Source organism: Mus musculus, chromosome 7 (genome assembly GCF_000001635.26).
Source record: "Mus musculus strain C57BL/6J chromosome 7, GRCm38.p6 C57BL/6J".
In the NCBI taxonomy this organism is placed as follows: Eukaryota; Metazoa; Chordata; class Mammalia; order Rodentia; family Muridae; genus Mus; species Mus musculus.
In genome coordinates, this window is record NC_000073.6 from 42,931,762 (window position 1) to 42,951,723 (window position 19,962).

At 38.7% G+C, this 19,962-nt stretch overlaps 1 protein-coding gene across 1 annotated transcript in view; it reads right to left on the bottom strand.

Moving 5' to 3' along the window:
• The window catches only part of Vmn2r63 (vomeronasal 2, receptor 63), a 30,539-nt gene extending 28,511 nt beyond the window's left edge, over nt 1-2,028 (bottom strand). Inside the window, exon 1 of the mRNA NM_001105060.1 lies at nt 1,820-2,028. Within this exon, the coding sequence (NP_001098530.1) occupies nt 1,820-2,028 (209 nt within the window). The remainder of the gene's footprint in view (nt 1-1,819) is intronic.
• Nucleotides 2,029-19,962: the final 17,934 nt, after the last annotated feature.

Below are 19,962 nucleotides of genomic sequence, written 5' to 3' on the forward strand. Positions count from 1 at the left end.
TGCCTTTAATCCCAGCACTTGGGAGGCAGAGCCAGGCAGACTTCTGAGTTTGAGGTCAGCCTGGTCTACAGAGTGAGTTCCAGGATAGCCAGGGCTACACAGAGAAACCCTGTCTCAAAAAAACCAAAAAAAAAAAAAAAAAAAAAAAAAATGGAGAAAGCAGTCTGAGATAATTGATAGGCACCAGAGAAATGTCCTAGAAAACTAGAAGTTACTTCATTTTATCTAATTTTTTTATTGTGGAAAAAATAATACAAAAATTTTAAGTACATTAAGAAATATTTATTTTGGAATTGCATAGTATAAGACAAGATAGTTAATATTATATAGTAAAAAATACTATTTTTCTGTCATGAACTAATTTGATTGAATTTTTGATTGCATAAAAGGTTGAGGAATTTTACAAGATATAATTGTCTCATTAGCATGAATAAGCTAGATACTACGGCTCATATAACTGAAAGTATAACCTTTTCACATATGGGCATGTTGCTGCATAGTATACAGAGAATCACATACAGATGTACATTGTTGCGTGAGCTGCTGAAAGGAGAGAGCAGAGGGAATAGACAGTAAGAAGGGGAATTAGTTATGATGAAGAATATGTGGCTCCAGTCAGCATCTAATTCCCTTAGTCAGTTAGGTATATTAGACAAATTTCTGGGTTTATTTGAGAATCAATGTGATCCTAAAGAAATGAAATCTATCTTTAGTTACTACATCAAGGAACTATTACATGGATATATAAAATTTTTGATCTATTGGTATCTAAGGTATGCTAGTTTCAAACTAAATGAGTCACCACCCCAAATATATGATATTTTACAATTGAAAATATTTACTTCTCCACTGTTCTTAATGTTTTACTGAAAATTCCACCAATGTTTTAAGAAATACACAGTAATTTCACAATGAGCACAATTATTGTTCAGTACTATGTTTTATTTTGTAGATTTTTAAAATAGATTTACACACTCTATTGGTATATTTTAGGGTATTTTAAAATTGATCCATAGAGATATAAGATAAGCACACCTTCCTCTCTAAAGAGACACACTTTAATATTCTTCTTCAATTTTTCTAAGGAATTCAGATTTTTCTTACATTACTCCTTAATCTTGCAGATTTCAGAACAGCTAAAATGTGGTCCTAAATGGCCACCCTCAAAGCAAGAGTATCTTGATAAGCACATCCATATACATGAAGGAAAGCACTGGAAACATATAGGGCAAAAGGCAAACATTTAGAATAAAATTAAAATATTTAGCAAAGAAACTCTGAAATGCAAAACAGAGAGAGAGAGAGAGAGAGAGAGAGAGAGAGAGAGAGAGAGAGAGAGTTAATTATGTGTAAGAGAACAGTGCTCCCAAAATTTAATCTTGACAGTCCTAAAGTCAGGTGCATGTGAAAATAGCAAGTCTTATCACTCAATATTTAGAAGTCTCTGTATTCATTAACATCATTTATCCTCAGAAGACCACATCTGGACTTTAAGAAAGCTCAGAACTACCAGGTCATACTTAGATTAAATATAATTTTATCCATACTTTGAAATCATGACACAGAAAATATTCAATTCATCTGGCATTACAAGCATAAAAACTTTCATGAAGTTCTAATATGATATAAGAAAAGCAAAATGAATAACATCAAAATGATCACTTTTCCTTTGAAAGAGAAAAAGAAGTGCAAATGAAACTATAACTTCAGAGATTTGAGAGTGGAAAACAGTTATTGTGAAAAACTCACGAATGTTTTAATCCATACTTCCTTTATGTCACAAGCATTCTGAACTTTTACAAGGAATAATTGTACTTACTTTAGGTACATATCCTGGAAATAGTATAGTTCAATTTCATGGGAAACATGGTCATGTGTGTAGTAACTATGAAGAGGAAAAAACGCACCAATTGTCACATCTCCTTCTTGGTAAGTATATTCCTTGATTTTTCCATAGCATTTATCACCAGTAAAGGCACATACAAAATTGGGAATATACAAAACTCCAAAGATAAAAATCCAGAACATCCTATTAACACACACATATATGCCTATCCATAAGACTGATGGATAAAGATCTAATAATCCAGCAGGTATATATTGATGTCAAGTGTTTGTGAACATGTGTGTTTCTAACTTTGCTAATGAGGGCAGATGTTACAACACCTTTCTCAAGTTCCTATTGACACTTCTGCCACTGTTATTCAGAGTTCTGAATTCCCTTAGGCACTGCATCTGAGCCCCTGTGTTCTGCTTGAAAACAAGTTGGAAAACATATCTTAGATTTTCTTCTCTAGATACAGGCACCATGATTTCAGCCAAGAAGACAGACAGTTCTAGGAGCAACTTCCTGATTGGTCTGTTTTGGCCAAATTTGAAGCAAGAAACTTTTTATTATGACAACAACTTTAGCTGATAAAAACATGCTAAATCATAGGCTGCCAGAGTAGGTGAACTAGAAGAAGGCATGGAAATCCACTCATGAGTAAAATAAGTGGAATATGTTTTTCCAACTCAGAAACAGCAAGTTTACTCCACACTTCCTACTGACGATAGGTATCTAAGAATTTTCTTTAATGATACATTTGTATGTGCCAAACAATATGATGTCTGCACTTAAACCTACTCCACTTATTTCTCATTTTCAAAAAGCCAATAGTCCTGTGACATTTCTCACTTATAAATTACCTACTTAAATTCAGTGCCAATATTGTTTTGCCTCTTTCCATTCTGAGGTTTGAACTTCTCCATCCTGGGATTATCATTGAGTTGAATTGTCCTTGTGATACATCCCTGCATATAAAGCTGTCTATTTCCTTCTTACTCTACTAACAAAATATAACAGTGTGTGAGAAATCCATCTCCTTTCTGTAAAAGTGTAATTTAAAGTCATCAGAGTGTGTCCTTTCACCTAATATGCTTAGGGAAGCTCTCTTGAGTGGAGATCTATATCCAGGGCAATTAAATGTACTCTTTTTTTTATGGTATATAAAGAATGTACCCAACATAAATTGACTCCTGTAAGCAAGGATTGTTGAGTAGAGCGAATGAAAATCCAAATGAAACAATAATATATAGCGATAAGAAATTATAACAGGCCAAGCTGTAGTTTATTGAGACTTTCTTTTTTATGCATATTAAGAATATGCAAGGACAGGGCTTCTGAGACAGTGCCCTTTTTGGGCTCCATACATCTGACCACCTTCCCAACCAGAGGACAGGTGTCCGCCCGGCCCGGGAGGCTTTTGCTTCAGCATCAGTGGGAGCCATCTTGGTTAAGTCTGCCGAAAGTAGTCTGCACAGGTGAGAGTGTGGACTACAGAAGCTAACAGCTTCTGTGACAGGCCAAAGCAACACAGCTTCTGGGAAAGGTCCTCTTTTGGGCCTTCATTTTCGACCAGGAGGGAGTTCCGAACGCCAGATATCTGTGCATCTTCCCTGTAAGAGGAGAGCTTGCCTGCAGAGAGTGCTCTGACCACTGAAACTCAAAGGAGAGAGCTAGTCTCCAAGGTCTGCTGATAGAGTGTAACAGAATCACCAGAGGCCAATCTATAAACAGAAACAACTATAACAACTACCTCCAGAGATTACCAGATGGCGAAAGGTAAACGTAAGAATCTTACTAACAGAAACCAAGACCACTCACCTTCATCAGAATCCAGCACTCCTACTTCACCCAGTCCAGGGCACCCCAACACACCCGAAAAGCTAGATCCGGATTTAAAAGCATATCTCATGATGATGGTAGAGGACATCAAGAAGGACTTTAATAACTCACTTAAAGAAATACAGGAGAACACTGCTGAACAGGTAGAAGACATTAAAAAGGAATCACAAAAATCCCTTAAAGAATTCCAGGAAAACACAACCCAACAGGTGATGGAATTGAATAAAACCATCAAAGACCTAAAAATGGAAGTAGACACAATAAGAAAAACCCAAAGTGAGGCAATGCTGGAGATAGAAACCCTAGGAAAGAAATCTGGAACCATAGATGCGAGCATCAGCAACAGAATACAAGATATGGAAGAGAGAATCTCAGGTGCAAAAGATTCCATAGAGAACATCGGCACAACAATCAAAGAAAATAGAAAATGCAAAAAGATCCTAACTCAAAACATCCAGGAAATCCAAGATACAATGAGAAGACCAAACCTACTTTGGAAGGACTTTGGAACTTTGGGCCAGAAGATCCATTCAGTGTTAAGAGCTCTGTCGAATGTTGTGTAGGAGCTTGGAAGATAATGTTGAGAACAGTGCAGAGGATGGAGGCCTGGGTCGTGAAATGTCAGAGGGAAGATTAAAGACTCTTTTCAGGGCCATTGCTGTTTTGATTGTGAAGATTCTGTAGTTCTGGTTAGCTGGGGCTGAAGAATCAGCTGTGATTAACAAGATACCAGAACTACTAAAGCAAAAACTTTGCATTACTGGGACTATTGATGCTGGTTAGCTGGAGCTAAGAAATTAGCGGTGATTAAGAAGAGACCAGCATCGTTGAAGTGACATCTTCTGGGAAGTGTTTTCTGAAAGCACAAAGAGGCTGTGTTCCAGAGATAGCCAAGGTTGTACTCCTGCTGCTGTGGGACTTGGTAATATGTAAGGGTCACTCAGGTGATACTGGTTTTGAAGGCATGAAGAGGTCATGCAGAGCATCTGAGGCTCAGCACTGTGAGAGGCCATGGAAGGCCATTGGTGAAGGTGCAGCCTCAGTTGCAATTGAAGGCCCAGGACTGAATGGGGTCATGCAGTGTTTTGGAGATGCCAGTACCATGAGATGACCACCAAGAGCAGCAGCAGCAGTGGAGTACAGGCATCTGGAGCCTAGAGGATGAAGCGTGTGCTACAAAGGGCATGGCTGGAGAAGTGACCCAAGCCCTTGGAGGAGCCCAGAAGATCGTGAGTTGGATCCCAGACATTGGACGGTTGGAGATTGATTTTTGCTTTTGATTGTGACTGTGCCCTGATATTTTCCCTCTTGAAGGAAGAAACTGTTTTAGTGGAGCCCACAGTTAAGAGACTTTTAATTGTAAAAAAGACTTTGGATTTTAAAAGAGATGGATATTTTAAAGACATTGAAATTTTAAGAATATGTAAAGACTGTGGGACTTTTAAAGTTATTTAGATCTTAGGAGTAGATGAGAATGAAGATTTTCAACTCAAAGGACTGGCAAATATCTTCAACAAAATTATGGAAGAAAACTTCCCAAACCTAAAGAAAGAGATGCCCATGAACATATAAGAAGCCTACAGAACTCCAAATAGACTGGACCAGAAAAGAAATTCCTCCCGACACATAATAATCAGAACAACAAATGCACTAAATAAAGATAGAATACTAAAAGCAGTAAGGAAAAAAGGTCAAGTAACTTATAAAGACAAGCCTATCAGAATTACACCAGATTTTTTACCAGAGACTATGAAAGCCAGAAGAACCTGGACAGATGTTATACAGACACTAAGAGAACACAAATTCCAGCCCAGGCTACTATACCCAGCCAAACTCTCAATTACCATAGATGGAGAAACCAAAGTATTCCACGACAAAACCAAATTCAAACATTATCTTTCCATGAATCCAGCCCTTCAAACGATAATAACAGAAAAAAACCAATACAAGGACGGAAAACATGTCCTAGAAAAAGCAAAAAGGTAATCCCTCAAAAAACCTAAAAGAAGATAGCCACAAGAACAGAATGCCAACTTTAACAAGAAAAATAATAGGAAGCAACAATTACTTTTCCTTAATATCTCTTAATATCAATGGACTCAACTCCCCAATAAAAAGACATAGACTAACAGACTAGCTACACAAACAGGACCCAACATTTTGCTGCTTACAGGAAACTCATCTCAGAGAAAAAGATAGACACTACCTCAGAATGAAAGGCTGGAAAACAATTTTCCAAGCAAATTGTATGAAGAAAAAAGCTGGAGTAGCCAATCTAATATCTAATAAAATCGACTTCCAACCCAAAGTCATCAAAAAAGACAAGGAGGGGCACTTCATACTCATCAAAGGTAAAATCCTCCAAGAGGAACTCTCAATTCTGAATATCTCTGCTCCAAATACAAGGGCAGCCACATTCATTAAAGACACTATAGTAAAGCTCAAAGCACACATTGCACCTCACACAATAAGAGTGGGAGACTTCAACACACCACTTTCACCAATGGACAGATCATGGAAACAGATACTAAATAGGGACACAGTGAAACTAACAGAAGTTATGAAACAAATGGATCTAACAGATATCTACAGACCATTTTATCCTAAAACAAAAGGATATATCTTCTTCTCAAGACCTCATGGTACCTTCTCTAAAATTGACCACATGATTGGTCACAAAACAAGCCTCAACACATACAAAAATATTGAAATTGTCCCATGCATCCTATCGTATCACCATGGACTAAGGCTGATCTTCAATAACAAAATAAATCATAGAAATCCAACATTCACTTGGAAACTGAACAACACTCTTCTCAATGATACCTTGGTCAAGGAAGGAATAAAGAAAGAAATCAAGGACTTTTTGGAGTTTAATGAAAATGAAACCACAACATACCCATACTTATGGGACACAATGAAAGCATTTCTAAGAGGAAAACTCATAGCTCTGAGTGACTCCAAAAAGAAACTAGAGAGAGCTAACATTAGCCACTTGACAACACACCTAAAAGCTCTAGAACAAAAGGAAGCAAATTCACCCAAGAGGAGTAGACGGCAGGAAATAATCAAACTCAGGGGTGAAATCAACCAAATGGAAACAAGAAGAACTATTCAAAGAATCAACCAAACGAGGAGCTGCTTCTTTGAGAAAATCAACAAGATAGATAAACCCTTAGCCAGACTCCCTAGAGGGTACAGGGAAAGCATCCTAATTAACAAAATTAGAAATCAAAAGGGAGACATAACAACAGATCCTGAAGAAATCCAAAACACCATAAGATCCTTCTACAAAAGGCTATACTCAACAAAACTGGAGAACCTAGACGAAATGGACAAGTTTCTAGACAGATACCAGGTACCAAAGTTAAATCAAGGTCAGGTTAATGATCTAAACAGTCCTATATCCCCTAAAGTAATAGAAGCAGTCATGAATAGTCTCCCAACCAAAAAAAGCCCAGGACCAGATGGGTTTAGTGCAGAGTTCTATCAGATCTTCAAAGAAGATCTAATTCCAGTTCTGCACAAACTATTCCACAAAATAGAAACAGAAGGTACTCTATCCAACTCATTCTATGAAGCCACAATTACTCTGATACCTACACCACAAAAAGACCCAACAAATATAGAGAACTTCAGACCAATTTCCCTTATGAATATCGATGCAAAAATCCTCAATAAAGTTCTCGCTAACCGAATCCAAGAACACATCAAAACAATCATCCATCCTGACCAAGTAAGTTTCATCCCAGGGGTGCAGGGATGGTTCAATATACAGAAATCCATCAATGTAATCCAGTATATAAACAAACTCAAAGACAAAAACCACATGATCATCTTGTTACACATTGAGAAAGCATTTGTCAAAATCCAACACCCATTCATGATAAAAGTCTTGGAAAGATCAGGAATTCAAGGCCCATACCTAACCATGATAAAAGCAATCTACAGCAAACCAGTAGCCAATATCAAAGTAAATGGTGAAAAGCTTGAAGCAATCCCACTAAAATCAGGGACTGGACAAGGCTGCCCACTTTCTTCCTACCTATTCAACATTGTACTTGAAGTCCTAGCCAGAGCAATTCGACAACAAAAGGAGATCAAGGGGTTACAAATTGGAAAGGAAGAAGTCAAAATATCACTTTTTGCAGATGATATGATAGTATATATAAGTGACCCTAAAAATTTTCTCCAGAGAACTCCTAAGCCTGATAAACAGCTTCAGTGAAGTAGCTGGATATAAAATTAACTCAAACATGTCAATGGCCTTTCTGTACACAAAGGATAAACAGGCTAAGAAAGAAATTAGGGAAACAACACCCTTCTCAATAGTCAAAAATAATATAAAATACCTTGGCATGACTCTAACTAAGGAAGTGAAAGATCTGTATGATAAGAACTTCAAGTCTCTGAAGAAAGAAATTAAAGAAGATCTCAGAAGATGGAAAGGTCTCCTATGCTCATGGATTGCAGGATCAACATTGTAAAAATGGCTATCTTGCCAAAAGCAATCTACAGATTCAATGCAATCCCCATCAAAATTCCAACTCAATTCTTCAACGAATTAGAAAGGAAAATCTGCAAATTCATCTGGAATAACAATAAACCTAGGATAGCAAAAACTCTTCTCAAGGATAAAAAAACCTCTGGTGGAATCACCATGCCTGACCTAAAGCTTTACTACAGGGCAATTGTGATAAAAACTGCATGGTACAGGTATAGCGACAGACAAGTAGACCAATGGATTAGAATTTAAGACCCAGAGATGAACCCACACACCTATGGTCACTTGATCTTAGACAAGGGAGTTAAAACTATCCAGTGGAAAAAAGACAGCCTTTTCAACAAATAGTGCTGGTACAATTGGTGGTTATCATGTAGAAGAATGCAAATTGATCCATTCCTATCACCTTGTACTGAGGTCAAATCTAAGTGGATTAAGGAACTCCACATAAAACCAGAGACACTGAAACTTATAGAGGAGAAAGTAGGGAAAAGCCTCGAAGATATGGGTACAGGGGAAAAGTTCCTGAATAGAACAGCAATGGCTTGTGCTGTAAGATCTAGAATCGATAAATGGGACCTCATAAAGTTGCAAAGCTTCTGCAAGGCAAAAGACACCGTCAACAAGACAAAAAGATCAACAACAGATTGGGAAAGGATCTTTACCTATCCTAAATCAGATAGGGGACTAATATCCAATATATATATAAAGAACTCAAGAAGGTGGACTCCAGAAAATCAAATAACCCCAGTAAAAAATGGTGCTCAGAGCTGAACAACGAATTCTCACCTCAGGAATACAGAATGGCAGAGAAGCACCTTAAAAATGTTCAATATCCTTAATCATCAGGGAAATGCAAATCAAAACAACCCTGAGATTCCACCTCATACCAGTCAGAATGGCTAAGATCAAAAATTCAGGTGACAGTAGATGCTGGCGAGGATGTGGAGAAAGAGGAACACTCCTCCATTGTTGGTGGGATTGCAAGCTTGTACAACCACTCTGAAAATCAGTCTGGCGGTTCCTCAGAAAATTGGACAAAGTACTAACGGAGTATCCCACAATACCTCTCCTGGGCATAAATCCAGATGATGTCTCAACCGATAAGAAGGAAACATGCTCCACTATGTTCATGGCAGCCTTATTTATAATGTCCAGATGCTGGAAAGAACCCAGATGCCCCTCAACAGAAGAATGGATACAGAAAATATGGTACATTTACACAATGGAGTACTACTCAGCTATTAAAAAGAATGAATTTATGGAATTCCTAGGCAAATTGATGGACCTGGAGGGCATCATCCTGAGTGAGGTAATCCAATCACAAAGGAACTTACACAATATGTACTCACTGATAAGTGGATATTAGTCCAAAACTTAGGATACCCAAGATATAAGATACAATTTGCTAAACGCATGAAACTCAAGAAGAAGGAAGACCAAAGTGTGGATAGAACTGGGAACAAAACACCCATGGAAGGAGTTACAGAGACAAAGTTTGGAGCTGTGACGAAAGGATGGACCATCTAGAGACTGCCATATCCGGGGATCCATCCCATAATCAGCTTCCAAACGCTGACACCATTGCATACACTAGCAAGATTTTGCTGAAAGGACCCAGATATAGCTGTCTCTTATGAGACTATGCCGGGGCCTAGCAAACACAGAAGTGGATGCTCACAGTCAGCTATTGGATGGATCACAGGGCCCCCAATGGAGGAGCTAGAGAAAGTACCCAAGGAGCTGGGGAGATCTGCAACCCTATAGGTGGAACAACATTATGAACTAACCAGTCCCCCAGAGCTCTCGACACTAGCTGCATATGTATCAAAAGATGGCCTAGTCGGCCATCACTGGAAAGAGACGCCCATTTGACTTGCAAACTTTATATGCTCTTGTACAGGGGAATGCCAGGGCCAAAAAGTGGGATTGGTTGGGTAGGGGGGTGGGGGGAAGGGTATGGGGGACTTTTGGGATAGCATTGGTAATGTAATTGAGGAAAATACCTAATAAAAAAAAAGAATATGCAAGGAGTAGCTATTAAATAGTTCCTGACTCTTATAAGTCTGTATGCGCTGGGCGGTGGTGGCACACGCTTTTAATCCCAGCACTTGGGAGGCAGAGGCAGGCAGATTTCTTAGTTCGAGGCCAGCCTGGTCTATCTACAAAGTGAGTTCCAAGACAGCCAGGAGTACACAGAGAAACCCTGTCTCAAAAAAAAAAAGATATAATTTTAAAAAGATTGTATGCAATGAAAAGGCATGGACATACCTGCTTCTCAGTAAATCACAGTTCAGTGCAATCCTGTGTAGTATTGCAAACCTATATAACAATCAATCCAAAGATATTCCTCACTTAGACACATGGTACTAAATCTTTGTATTAAGAAGCTTATTGACACCCATCTATAGGAACTGTAGGAACAAAAACTGGAGAAGAGCCTGAGAGAAAGGAAGTCCACAAGCAAGGTCCAAATTGGGATACAACACAAGGGGAGGCCTGAGGCCTGACACTGTTACTGAAGCTGTGGTATGCTTATAGACAGAAGCCTAACATGACTGTCCTTTGAGGGGCCCAACAAGCAGCTGAGAGAGGCAGATGCAGATACTAGCACCAATCAATGGACAGAAGACATGGACCCCTGTGGTTGAATTGGGAGAAGCTGAAAGAAGCCAAAGGGAAGTGGGGCCCAATAGGAAAACCAGCAGTTTCACCTCACCTGGACCCCTGAGATCACTCAGACACTGAGCCACTAACCTGGCAGCATACACCAGCTAATATGAGGCCCCCAACACATATACAACAGAGGACTACCTGGTCTGGCCTCAGTGAGAGAATATGCTCCTCACTCTTGAGAGACTTGAGCCCCCAGGAAGTGAGCAGGTCTGGGAAAGTGGGGCATGGTGGGAAGTTGTGGGTTGGAAAGCTGTTGGTGGGGTGAAAACTAGAAGTGGGATTGAAGACTAGACTGTAAAAATGATTTAAGATCAAAAACATTTATTGACACCTTCCCTGCTCCCTTTTCTGTTCCCACCGAGTCTTCTGGAGTGTGCCCTGCTGTAAAATGTAGCCTGCTGTCCAACCAATCATACCCTCCATTGTCTGGCTACTTCTCCACAGACCTTCATCAGACCTGCAGATCCCGAAGCATACAGACCTGCTGAACCTGAATCATCCAGGAATACCCAGGGACAACCAGATGGATAAAGATCAGCATTAAAAAAACAAAAAACAAAAAAACAGTCAACAGAAGTCAATACGACACCTTCAGAGCACAGCAATCCTACTACAGCAAACCCTGGATATTCTAACACAACCAAAACACAGGAAATGACATTAAATTAAATCCTATAAAAAATGACAGAGGCCTTTATGTGGAGAGGTGCACATTGCATGGAGCATGTACTACTGCACGGTGCCTGTAAGGTCAAAAAAACGTTGAGGCAGTCAGTTCTATCCTCCTACAATGCAAGTTTCAGGGATCAAACTCAAGACAACAGACTTGAGAACAAGGACTTTTATCTTCTGAGCCCTCTCACAAACCCAAAGGTCAGTGCTCAAGGAAACCAAAAATGTAGTCAATGTAAGGTAAGACATTTGTAATGGGTTAATTAATAACAAGGAAGAAGGAGGAAGAGCATGCTCTTGTATTCATTCCTTTTGCAATAAAATGTTATTACCATTAAAAAAAGAAGAAGAAACCTTTTTGGAGGATTCACTGTCCCTGAACTCAAGCTATAATACAGAGAAATTGTGATAAAGAAAAAACTGCATGGTATTGGTACAGAAATAGTTATCTTGACCAATGGAATTGAATTGAAGACCCACATATCTGAGGACACTTGAATTTGGCAAAGAAGCCAAAACCATACAATGGGGGAAATTTCTATTTACAAAAGTAAAAGCAAGCCGGGCATGGTGACACACTCCTTTAATCCCAGCACTCGGGAGGCAGAGGCAGGTGAATTTCTGAGTTTGAGGCCAGCCTGGTCTACGAAGTGAGTTCCAGGACAGCCAGGGCTATACAGAGAAACCCTGTCTCAAAAAACCAAAAAACCAAAAAAAAAAAAAAAAAAAAAAAGTTAAAGCAAGATTACATAAACAATTTAAATAGACCTATAAAGCCTAAGAATTAGAAGCAGACATTAAAATTACTCCAACCAAAAAAGTGAAGGACCAGAAAGTTTTAGCACAGAATTCTACCAGACATTCAAAAAATAGATAATATAAATAATATTCAAATCCCTTCACATAATAGAAATAGGATGAACATTTCCAAATTTGTCTTACAAAGCCACGATCAGTTTCATATCCAAGATTCTAAATTTCCTAACGACGAAAAAGATTATGAATCAGCTTTTCTACCTCCCGTGGGTATTTTGTTCTTCCTTCTGAGAAGGACCTAAGTATCCACAGTTTGGTCTTCCTTCTTCTTGAGCTACTTGTGGTTGTGAATTGTATCTTGGGTATTCTGAGCTTCTGGGCTACTATCCACTTATTACTGAATGCATACCGTGTGTGTTCTTTTGTGATTGGGTTACCTCATTCAGGATGATGTTTGCTAATTGCATCCATTTGCCTAAGAATTTCATGAATTCATTGTTTTTAATAGCTGAGTAGTACTCCACTGTGTGAATGTACTGCATTTCCTGTGCCCAATATGCTCTTGAGTGATGTCTGGGATATCCCAGCTTCTGGATATTATAAATAAGACTGCTATGAACATAGTGGAGCATGAGTCGTTATTACATGTTTGAGCATCTTCTGGGTATATCCCAAGGAGTGGTATAGCCAGGTCCTCAGGCAGTACTATGTCCAATTTTCTGAGGAGCCTCCAGACTGATTTCCAGAGTGGTTGTACCATCTTGCAATACCATCAGCCATGGAGGAGTGTTCCTCTTTCTCCACATCCTCACCAGCATCTGCTAAAACCTGTGTTTTTCATCTTAGCCATTCTGACTGGAGTGAGGTGGAATCTCGGGGTTTTTTTTCAGCACTTTACTTTGAGGTAGTGTCTGTCTTTGACACTGAGGTACATTTCCTGTATGCAGCAAAATTCTGGGTCCTGTTTACCCTAGCAGTCTGTTAGTCTATGTCTTTTTAATGGTAAATTGAGTCCATTGATGTTAAGAGATATTAAGCAATAGTGATTGTTGCTTCCTGTTATTTTTGTTGTTAGAGGTGTAATTATCTGTGTGGCTATCTTCTTTTAGGTTTGTTGAAAGAAGATTACTTTCCTGCTTTTTCTTTTCTTTTCTTTTCTTTTCTTTTCTTTTCTTTTCTTTTCTTTTCTTTTCTTTTCTTTTCTTTTCTTTTCGAGACAGGGTTTCTCTGTGTAGCCCTGGCTGTCCTGGAACTCACTCTGTAGACCAGAATGGCCTCGATCTCAGAAATCCACATGCCTCTGTCTCCCAAATGCTGGGATTGAAGGTGTGCACCACCATTGGCCGACATGTTCCTACTTTTTCTAGCATGCGGTTTCCCTCCATCTATTATCCTTTGTAGGGCTGGATTTGTGGAAAGACATTGTATAAATTTGGTTTTGTCATAGAATATCTTGGTTTCTCCATCTATGTTAATTGAGAGTTTTGCTGGGTATAGTAGTCTGGGCTGGTATTTGTGTTCTCTTAGGCTTTATATAACATCTTCCCAGGATCTTCTAGTTTTCATAGTCTCTGGTTAGAAGTCTGGTATATTTCTGATAGGTCTGCCTTTATACTTTACTTGACCTTTTTTCCTTACTGCATTTAACATTCTTTCTTTGTTTTGTGCATTTGGTGTTTTGACTATTATGTGATGGGAGGAATTTCTTTACTGGAGTTGTGTAGGCTTGGAGTTCTGTAGGCTTCTTGTATGTTTATGGGCATCTTTATGTTTGGGAAGGTTTCTTCTATAATTGTTGAAGTTATTTACTGGCCCTTTAAGTTGGGAATCTTCATTCTCTTCTATACCTGTTATCCTTAGGTTTGGTCTTCTCATTGTGTCCTGGATTTCCTGGATGTTTGGGCTTGGAGTGTTTTGCATTTTCTTTGACTATTGTGTCAATGTTTTATGGTATCTTCTGCACCTGAGATTCTCTATTCTATCTCTTGTATTTTTGGTAATGCTTGCGTCTATGACTCCTGATCCCTTTCCTAGGTTTTCTATCTCCAGGGTTGTCTCTCTGTGTGATTTCTTTAGTGACTTTATTTTCACTTTTTAGATCCTGGATGGCTTTGTTCAATACTTTCACCTGTTTGGTTGTGTTTTCCTTTAATTCTCTAAGGGACTTTTGTGTTTCCTCTTTAAGTGTTTCTGCCTGTTTACCTGTGTTCTTTGGTATTCTTTAAGGGAATTATTTGAGTCCTCCTTAAAGTTCTCTCTCATCATCAAGAGGTGTGGCTTTAAATATGAGTTTTGCTTTTCTGATGTGTTCAGGTATCCAGGGCTCACTGTAGTGGGAGAACTGGGTTCTGATTGTACCAAGTAGCTTTGGTTTCTGTTGCTTATGTTCTTGCCCTTGCTTCTCACCATCTGGATATCTCTGGCGTTAGCTGGTCTTTTTGTCTCTGACTGTGACTTGTCCCTCCTGCAAGCCTTTGTGTCAGTTCTCTCCAGGAAGAGTTTGGGTATGGAGAGCTGTGGCACAGGGTCAGTTCTGGGGCATGGACAGAACCCTGAAAGATCCTGTCCCCAGCTGTTCATTTGTTCTTGTGTCCAGCTCTGCCCTTCGACCCTAGGGCCAGACAGGGACTCATTGTGAAATAGTTCAGTAGATGTTCTTCACATTACCCTGAGCACTTTTTCTTTCTCTTCTGGGCACAGGATCCTTTGTGTGCACATTCCATTACACACTCAATGTCTTATGTAGTCATCCCTTTGATTCAATGGTGTGAGTTCCTGCAGCCAAACAAAGGTCAGATTCAAATAATAACTGTTGCTAAAGCAAAAAGAGGCCGTAAATTAAAAAAACAATGGTCTATGGCAGGGATTGGAGGCAGGAGAGGAAGGGAGAGAATGACGGATTATAATATCAAACATTATTTTAACTAGTGGAACCAGATTTTGTGACCCTAGAGTCTAGAGATTTGTAATACACCAAGTTTTACCCATACGTTTTCTCTCAGGATGAACATCTTAAACCTGGAAATGTGCAGTTCTTTTTACCCTGATCTTCTAGTTTGGTTGAACTACAGTAATTTGGTTTCATGATAAGTTCAGGGTTTTTGTTTTGTTTTGTTTTTTGGTTGGTTTTTAGTTTTTTTTTTTTTTTTAATTGAGAATCTTGGTTGCCTGAGGTGTGGATGAGAGAGAAAAAAGGCTAATCCAGACACTTGTTGATCATCTCAAACCGATGACCTCACTAACTGCTAATATCAACTACTGTTAAAGCAAGAATTATTTTTTTTAAAAGAGAGGGTCACTGTGATGATGGGCAGGAAGTTGCAACGGCCACTGCAAACTCCCAATTTACCAGGGTTGGGGCTTTATGGATGTAAATCAGGTGCCAATGCAAGTTTGGGCACCTGGGCTGTGAGCAGATAGCTTGTGTACACTGCCTGATTAGAACCATCAACACTCAGACCTGAGAACATTTTGAATCTAATGAAATGATTTGAATGCCTCTAATTTTCTCAGATTTCAATATTTTTTTCAAAATATTGTTATATTTTTATAACAATAAATCCCTACAGCATGTCCATTAAGCCCCACAAAGAAAGTCATTGCTCTTTTTTATATTCTAGGCAACGATTTGAAACTTTTAATGTCTCCTCTTAGTTTAGATGGTTTATTACCTTTCTCCAACTCATCGATGTTTCCCAAAATAACATTGCTCTTATTTTCTAAGTTTTCATTTTTAAAAAGAAATGGCTTTGTTTTTCTGATTAAACAATTAATGGATGTACGCCCAAACGTGCCATATGTGAAGAGACAGTATCAGACATTTAAGATATAGTAAAAGAAATGGATATGTTGGTCAAAAAAATATTATGTACAAAATGTTCTAGCGCAAAATATCCAGGAACTTTTGGGTATTATGAGAAGACCAAAATTATGAATAACAGGACTAGAGTAAGGATACCAACACAAATGTCTAGAAAATATTTTCAACAAATCCATAAAAAATACTTTTGAACCTAAAGGAGATGTCAAGAAGTATACATAATACCAAATAGATTGGACCACAAAAGAAAGTCCCCTTGCCATGTAACAGTCAAAACACTAAACATATATAACTGCGAATATTAAAAACTGAAATGGGAAAAAACAAGTAACTAACTTATATCTTTGTCTTCTAGAATTATATGTGTTTTCTCAAGAAAGACTGTAAAGCCCAAATGGTTTGGAGGCAGATTCTATGAAACCATAGAAGCCAGCCATGATTACTAAACCTAGAAAATTTCAATCACCATAAATTTAAAAAGAGTAAGATATTGAAACAATATATATCTACATACACAGCCTTATAGAAGGTAAGAGAAGAAAAAAAAATCCAAAACAAGGAGGTTAACTACACACATGAAAACACAGGAAATAAGTAATCTCACATTGTTAGCAAAATGAGGGCTGGTGAGATGGCTCAGTGGGTAAGAGCACCCGACTGCTCTTCCGAAGGTCGAGAGTTCAAATCCCAGCAACCACATGGTGGCTCACAACCATCTGTAACGAGATCTGACGCCCTCTTCTGGTGCATCGGAAGACAGCTACAGTGTACTTACATATAATAATAAATAAATCTGAAAAAAGAAAAAGAAAATACCTATATTTAACCTAAAAGTCTAGAAGTGGATTTTCTTTCTTTTCAGAGCAAGCAGGGCTAGAGCAGGCAGAGGTCCTGAGTTCAATTCCCAGCAAGCACAGATGGAACACAACCATCTGTACAGCTAAAGTGAACTCATTCATATACGTTAAACAAATAAATAAATAAATCTTAAAAAAAAAAAAGAAAACTTCGGAGGAAAACACCTCAAAAGTTTAGAGGGCTGGCAAGATGGCTCAGCAGGTAAGAGCACTGACTGCTCTTCCAAAGGTCCTGAAATCAGGCAGAGGTCCTGAGTTCAATTCCCAGCAACCACAGGTGGCACACAACCATCTGTACAGCTACAGTGAACTCATTCATATACGTTAAATAAATAAATTAATTAATAAATCTTAAAAAAAAGAAAACTTCGGAGGAAAACACCTCAAAAGTTTAGAGGGCTGGCAAGATGGCTCAGCAGGTAAGAGCACTGACTGCTCTTCCAAAGGTCCTGAAATCAAATTCCAGCAACCACATGGTGGCTCACAACTACCTGTAATGAGATCTGATGCACTGTTGTGGTACATCTGAAGACAGCTACAATGTACTTTTGTATAATAATAAATAAACATTTTTTAAAAATTTAGAGGGGCTGGCAAGATGACTCAGTGGTTAAGAGCACCAAGTGCTCTTCCGAAGGTCCTGAGTTCAAATCGGAGCAACCACATGGTGGCTCACAACTACCTGTAATGAGATCTGATGCACTGTTGTGGTACATCTGAAGATAGCTACTGTGTACTTATGTATAATAATTAATAAATTTTTTTTAAAAAGTTTAGAGAATTGAAATTTCTTCTAGAGCACCCAGTTTTCTTCATTGTCAGTATATAAGGCTGCACATCACTATGTGTAACTCCAGCTTCAGGAATTCTCACAACATTCCTGGTCTTCCTGGACCAGGAATGAATGGAGTACAAAGACACACATATAGACAAACACTCATACACAAAATATATTGATTAAATTTATTTTTGTATAAAAAAAATAGAGACAACTTATACCATAAAACTTATTTCTCAAGTTGGGTATGGTACAGAATTTCTCCCATGGATTGTCAGGATTAGTATACTAACAATGGCCATCTTGCTGAAAGCAATATACAGATTCAATGCAATCCCCGTCAAAATTTCAAATCAATTCATCATACCGTTAGAAAGAGCAATTATCAAATTCATCTGGAATAAACAAAAACCCAGGATAGCAAAAACTATTCTCAACAATAAAAGAACTTCTAGGGGAATCAGCATCCCAGATTTCAAGCTGTACTTCAGAGCAATAGTGATTAAAAACTGCATGGTACTGGTACAGTGACAGACAGCTAGATCAATGGAATAGAATTGAAGACCTAGAAATGAACCCACACATCTACAGTCACTTGATTTCTGACAAAGGAGCTAAAACCATCCAGTGGTAAAAGGACAGCATTTCCAACAAATGGTGCTGGTTCAACTGGCGGTCAAGATGTGGAAGAATACAAGTTGATCCATTCTTATCTCCCTGAACAAAGCTCATGTCCAAGTGGATCAAGGACTTCCACATAAATCCAGATACAAGATCTAGTACTGACAAATGGGACCTCATAAAATTGCAAAGCTTCTGTAAGGCAAAGGACACTGTCAATAGAACAAAACAGCAACCAACAGATTGGGAAAAGATCTTTACCAATCTTACATCTGATAGAGGGGGAATATCCAATATAAACAGAGATCTTAAGAAGTAGACTGAAAAAAAAAAAGCCAGGCGTGGTGGCACAGGCCTTTAATCCCAGCACTCTGGAGGCAGAGGCAGGCGGATTTCTGAGTTCGAGGCCATCATGGTCTACAAAGTGAGTTCCATGACAGCCAGGGCTATACAGAGAAACCCTGTCTCAAAACCAAAAAAAAAAAAGAAGTTAGATTGCAGAGTACCAAATAATCATATTTTAAAAATGGGGAATAGAGCTAAACAGAATTCTCAACTGAGGAAATTCAAAGCGCTCAGAAGTACCTAAAGAAATGTTCAAATACTTAGTCAGCAGGGAAATGCAAATCAAAATGACCCTGAGATTCCACCTCACACCAGTCAGAATGGCTAAGATGAAAAACCTAGGAGGCTAGAGAGATGCTCAGCAGTTAGGAGCACTGACTGCTCTTACAGAGGTCCTGAGTTCAATTCCCAGCAACCACATGATGGACCACAACCAACTGTAATGGGAAAAATACCCACAGTGTACTCATATAAATATAATCTTACAAAAAAATAAAAAAAAAGAGCAGGACAGTGATGGTGCACTCCTTTAATCCAAGCACTTGGGAGGCAGAGGCAGGTAGATTTCTGAGTTCTAGGCCAGCTTGTTGTACAGAGTGAGTTCCAGAACAGCCAGGGCTACACAGAGAAGCCCTGTCTAGGAAAAACAAAAAACCAACCAACCAACCAAACAAACAAACAAAAACAAAAAAATAAAAATAAAAACTCAGTTTACGGCATATGCTAGAGAGGATGTGGAGAAAGAGGAACACTCTTCCATTGCTTTTGGGATTGCAATCTGGTAAAACCACTCCGGAAATCAATCTCGTGTATCCTCAGCAAATTGGGCATAGTATTACCTGAGGACCCAGCTATACCACTCCTGGACATATACCCAGAAGATGCTCCAACATGTAATAAGGATACATCCTCTAGTATGTTCATAGCGGCCATATTTATAATAGCCAGAAGCTGTAAGCAACCCAGATGTCCCTCAACAGAGGGATGGAAACATAGTATGTGGTACATTTACACAATGGAGTACTACACAGTCATTAAAAACAATGAATTCATGATATTTTCAGGCAAATGGATGGAACTTGAGAATACCTTCCTGAGTGAGGTGACTCAGTCACAAAGGCACAAACATGGTATGTACTCACTGATAAGTGGATATGAGCCGAAAAGTTCAGAATATCAAGATTCATTTTACAGACCATATGAAGCCTAGGAAGAAGGAAGACCAAACTGTAGATGCTTCAGTGCTTTTTAAAAGGCTGAACAAAG